This window comes from Acanthisitta chloris, unplaced genomic scaffold (assembly GCF_000695815.1).
Source record: "Acanthisitta chloris isolate BGI_N310 unplaced genomic scaffold, ASM69581v1 scaffold948, whole genome shotgun sequence".
Classification (NCBI taxonomy): domain Eukaryota; kingdom Metazoa; phylum Chordata; class Aves; order Passeriformes; family Acanthisittidae; genus Acanthisitta; species Acanthisitta chloris.
The window spans coordinates 26,026-31,650 of record NW_008685122.1 but is presented as its reverse complement, the minus strand read 5'-3'; the positions used below and the strand labels follow the sequence as shown (position 1 = coordinate 31,650).

The following is a 5,625-nucleotide window of genomic DNA, read 5'->3' as shown; positions in this document are numbered from 1 at the left end:
CAGTTATTCAGTGAAAAAATAAGTGGAGCAGAAGGAACAAAGTTAGATGAGGATTTTCAAGAGATGGAAAGGGTAAGGAAAATCTCATTATCTTTTTCAGTATTTAGCTATTGCAGAATCAAAAATGTTTCATGTTTCAAGCAGTAGAATGGTATTGTAGATTTGCCCTGAGGGGAAAACCCCACCATGTGCTTCCAAACAGAAATATGTAAGGTTAAATGCAAATTTATCCTTGAGCCTTGTCAGCTCAGCCAAGGGTGAAGAGACATCCACAAAGGCTGTTTGAGCAGAGCATCAGGTTCCACTGACACCTCTCCACAGAAAGGAGAAACTCTTCAAAGAATGGTGCAGAGCATCAGGAGAGACCTTTCCCCTCTGTCTGTGTGGGAGATCAGGGAGAGAACTCTTCAGTTTTTAGTGAGCCTTTGTAAATGTCACTAAACCTTCCCATCTGATATAATTCATGATAAAAATCTAACTACTTGGGTCAGATTTCCTGTTGATACAGAATTATGTTTCATAGTTTAAATCTGTTTTCAGAAATGGACATGCACTGTGGAAATTGAGATATTTGCTGTCCACTTATTAGTCCTGCTGCAAATTGAACAATGTTACTGCCAGTTTCTGCATTTACAGCTTTGATGTGTCTTTGATGTGTCACTTGCCTTTCTGTGTATTTTTGAATGTTCATAGTAGACCTAGGTCACAGATTTTATTGTTGGTAGATTGAGGAAAAAGGTCTTGAATTTGTCATCCAAACAGGTTTCTAGGTTTCTGTTTCTTTGGCTATGGAATAATTATTTCCGTTCTCTGCATTATAAGGGTAAAAATAATATGCAGGCCCGAAGGGAGGAAAAGGGAAACAAACTAGAAATGTGATTTTTATAGTATTTTAGTAACTATTAAATGGGAAGGCAGAGCAAACTACTGCTTTAAATGGCCCTGACCCCAGGATTGTGAGAGATATATTAATTCTTTTTCACATGTGGAGAAGAGCAGTCTTAGAAACAACTATTGGACTGGCAGGAAATTCGTAGTCTAGAATGTGTAAGCAGTAGTCAAGACTGATGGGCTGGAGAGGCAAGCCCACATTTTGCTGTAACCATTTTGATAGAAACCATCTCTCCTCCCCAGTACTACCTGCCAACTGGGTTTTTTTCCGAACCCTGACAGAACTGTGACATGGCTATTTATTTTGTGGTTATTTATGCCATATTTGTTTTATTTTAAATAACATTTTATTGCCTGCTAGAATAGTATATTATCTGATAGAATGATCAGTTTTCTAGTAAGAAATTGGCTTTTTGCTAACTCTGTTTTCTTTTTCAGAAAATTGACATTACTAATAAAGCTGTAACAGAGCTTCTCTCCAAATCCACAGAGTATCTTCAGCCAAATCCAGGTAGGATAGGAAAAATGGGTGTTGGATTTTGATGAACATTGTTTTCTTACTTGGAAATTAATTCTAGGTAAAGAAAAGCTAATTAGGTCATCATTGTGAGGCTTCTGTTTGGAGTTCTGCTAAGCAAGAGAGGGAGAGAGAGCAGGAAGAATTTGCTTTGTCTATTTGTGTCTATTCTGCATTTGCCTTCTGCAGTGCTTGTAGTCAAGGAACTCAACAGGTAGGACTCTGCAAAGGAATGTGAGTGTTGGAGAATATCAACAGGTGACCACAAGCACTCCCAGTGTATATTTGCCTGGAGAAATGATCCTCTTTTAGTTAGGCATAAAAACCAGTTTCATATGACCCACATTGAATGGAATGTTTCAACTTTTGTGTATCAAGTACTGGCAACAAAAAACTTAGCAATCTGCAGACCAGCTTAGTGACTTGCTTTGTGACTTTGCTTGTTAAATGATTTATTGCTTTAAAGATATTAGTGTTACAAGTGTCTTTAGCACTTTTTTTTTCTCTTTATGTCCTTCCTAGCATACAGAGCCAGGCTGGGAATGCTGAACACTATGTCAAAGATCAGAGGCCAGGTTAAAACCACAGGCTATCCCCAGACAGAGGGACTCCTGGGAGACTGCATGATACGGTATGGCAGAGAGCTTGGCGATGATTCTATGTTTGGTGAGTCTGTGTATCTCCTCTGTGAATATTTCAGCATAAAGTTATTGCAAAATATCACTCAGGGACATAACCTGTGTTAATAGCTACTGCAGGTAAGAGGGAGAGTTAAGAACAGGGATCAGGGGATGATTGATAAGAGGTAATAAACACGATGCTTCTGCACATTTGTCACCTCTGTTGCAGGTGTGTTTGATTACTGATGCTAATATTATCACAGCCATTTTAGTTTCAAAGTTTCCAACCTAAATAATTTGGGGTGCAGTGTGTTTCTTTTAACCTTTAAATAAAAATGGTTATTCTCTGAGAAGTAAACTAAGGTAAAAATTTCTTGGAGAAAAAAATAAATGGTACCTTTGGGTGTTTTTTTTTTTCTTTTTTTTTTTTTTTTAAAGCAATGATCTATGCAAATATGGTAGGGAAAAATAGTTCTTTTTTTCCACTGATGCCCTTCAGGGGAAAAGAAAAAAGGTAGAACCCAAATCAAAAGATTTCCAGTTCTAATTTTCTGTAGGGATATCTATTGCTCATCAAGAGCCTGTGGCAGATACAGAGATACCTACTTGAAATGGCTGTTTCCATAGGACAAATTTTCTGCTTTTGCATACCTTGAGATATAAGTAGCCTATTCTCTACCATAGGCCTTGCACTACTGGATGCTGGTGAGAGCATGAAGCAAATGGCAGAAGTAAAGGACTCGCTTGATATTAATGTCAAACAAAATTTTATTGATCCTCTACAGTTATTACAGGACAAAGACTTAAAAGAGATTGGGGTAAGTTTTCCAGGGTAAAGCTTCACTAATGAATAATCAGAGTCAATCAGACTTGGGTTTCGTGAGATATTTTTCTTGAAGGCAATATGGTGAATCAATTTCACTGCATTTAAGTTTCTCTAACTAGAAAAACAGTGAAATCCACTTCTAAATCAGTGCCTGGCTGTTGCTCACTTGTCTAACTTACTCAATTTGTAATATTTCTTGTACCATCAGAACAAGGATAGTGAAGAGAATTATACTCTTTATTTTTCTGCTGTTTTATTTTAATCAGCACTTTTATTAATGTTTCTGAATATGTGAGTGGGCTGTGATTTGCTGCTAGTGATTTTCCTGTCTTGCCATCTCTGTCAGCTTAAAGCTGTTTATGATGGAGAATAAATATAACTGTTAAAGACTATTCAGGGCAAATCACAAAGTGATCTGAAAAGTGTCACAAAGTGTTGAAGTGCCATATGCCACTATAGGAAAAATATAGGACACTGAGGAACACATTTTTAACCTTTAGAGTTAAGTTTTCCAGTGTTTTTGTTTACAATGTGACAATTCAAAGAAAGCCAGGCAGTCTTTGTCTGAGTCTGTTGAGTCCAATGGATTTGGGTAATAAGCAAGTTAAAACCCTGATGAAATGCAGAAATGAAAGTTATTTTATCTGTTTACACATAAATGGATGTGGAAAGCATAGCAAAAAGATAGTAATAATGTCTTGATGTCTGCAGCTGTCTCCTGTGATACATAACTGGTTTCAGTTGTGGATCTGCTGAACTGATGAAAAGAAATTGTTTGACATTAGCTTTAATGAGCATTTTGTACTGTCACTTCGAGTCCAATTCTGTAAGTCTGTCAGTCCCATGATTTTTGGCAACAAAAGCTTTTGTAGCTGTATCATATAGAAGTGTCAAGTTGATACCTAACAAAGACAGGAAGAACACAAGATTTGTTGGAGCATTGCTTATGAGGGGAAAATAACCTTTTACTTTTGGCTGTCATATTGCAAACAATTCAGACACAAAACTGAATTGCATGTAGAATATGACAACACACACATATTCAGTTTGGATCCTGCTTCTCATTCAGAGAATCTGAGGTGTTGCAGAGCTAGTGAAGTCCATGAAGTGAATGTCTAAGATTAGCAAACCAAGAGAGCCAATACCCCAAGTGCTAACAAATGGCTGTTTATTTAAAATTTCCTTCGTGTATGCAGCCCCAGACTTATCTGATGATGCCTTGGATCAAAGGGATGGACTGTAATAATCTCTGAGCCTTGTATTTCTTTAACTCTGCATATATTTGCATTGCTGAAATTTTCTTAAATCAGAGTGTGTTTGTTTGGGCATGTCCTGTTTGGTCCTTCTCATACACGTTCTGTCTAATTTAGCATCATTTGAAGAAACTAGAAGGACGACGTTTGGATTATGATTATAAAAAGAAGCGTTTTGGCAAGATACCAGATGAAGAAGTTAAACAAGCAGTAGAAAAATTTGAAGAGTCAAAGGAACTGGCTGAAAGAAGCATGTTCAATTTCTTAGAAAATGATGTAAGTCTGTCCTGCATTTTTGTTTGCTGCAGTACATCCAGGAGGGCAAATGTGTGGGATTGGATAAAGCCTGTCCCATCCTTCACAGGAGGTAAGGTCTGAAAGCAGAAAGTGTGCCCCTTCCCTCTTTTAACCTCCTGTCAGAGAAGAACATAATGCACAGCAGTAAATGGGAGATGTTAAGAATTCAGGAATTTCTTCTGGAGATAGACAAGATGGCCACAGAGGTCTTAAGTAGAACTAACTGAGAGTAGAATGTTTGGTCAGTGAGAGGGTGAAAGTTGGGAGATTAGCATAGTCATAGACCTGCTGCTCAAACTATGGAGCAAGGGTGTATACTCTGTGCTTTCTGAACTTTACTTATAGTCAAAACATTGCTGCTGAATTGGAGTCTCTGAATGATTTTACCTCTGAAAATCATTATTGTTGCTATTTGGCTCTGAAAATTACTCCATAGAGTGAGTTTGTGGCTTGGGCTCAGATATGTGGACTTTGGCTCAGAGTCCAAGTCCATCATGAAATTATGTCTAAATAAAGAGCAGCTGTGGTCATTCAGGATAATCCTCTTTTCTGTCCACACACAGAGGAATAGCAGGATGTGTTTTCTCCCATGTAATCACAGAATTGTAGGAAAAGAGAACTGGACCTATTTGGGCCTATTCCAGAGCTTTCTCTTCCCCTGTAGATGCAGCATCACAGAAAACACACTTATAAAGTAAGAAGTTTGCTGTCTTCTGTGAGCAAACTGCAACACGGGTGAGCTGTTAAGTGGGAATATTTAACAGCAAGTGACTTCCCCCTCTGTGCACACCCATCGATGGCCAGTTATGAACTAGCCTGTAGCTCCTGAACTGTGAGTGGGACACATTTGTTACAGCAGCATACAGCATAAGGCAGTAAAGCCTCTTTCTGTTTTACCAGTGCAAGTTATATGAGGGCAGCAAAAACTGTCAACAACTTTCAGCTCTGTTCCACTGTAGGCCCTAATTGCCTGGTTGCAGTGTGTGTTGTATAATTCTGCCTTGCACATGCAGCTGAAAGATGTTTCAGATAATGTTTATCATTAGTCAAAGCACCAAACTGAGGATAAACCAGTGCAGTGATTCAACTGAGTCACTAGAGTTTAGCAGAGTCACTAGAGAACTGATGAGTTATGCTTTCTAGTATAAGTAATTCTGTCTTTGGGAGGGTGTGAACTAGATATCCCTTTGAGGTTTTTTCCATACCCATTTCCTATTACTT

The 5,625-nt window shown here is 38.2% G+C and overlaps 1 protein-coding gene across 1 annotated transcript in view; it reads left to right on the top strand.

Annotated features, from left to right (window-relative positions):
* SH3GL3 (SH3-domain GRB2-like 3) overlaps positions 1-5,625 on the top strand; it is a 15,252-nt gene continuing 9,627 nt past the window's right edge. The window contains exons 1-5 of the mRNA XM_009079586.1: positions 1-72; positions 1,330-1,402; positions 1,931-2,074; positions 2,713-2,846; positions 4,225-4,383. Of these exons, the coding sequence (XP_009077834.1) occupies positions 64-72; positions 1,330-1,402; positions 1,931-2,074; positions 2,713-2,846; positions 4,225-4,383 (519 nt within the window). The 5' untranslated portion in view covers positions 1-63. The remainder of the gene's footprint in view (positions 73-1,329; positions 1,403-1,930; positions 2,075-2,712; positions 2,847-4,224; positions 4,384-5,625) is intronic.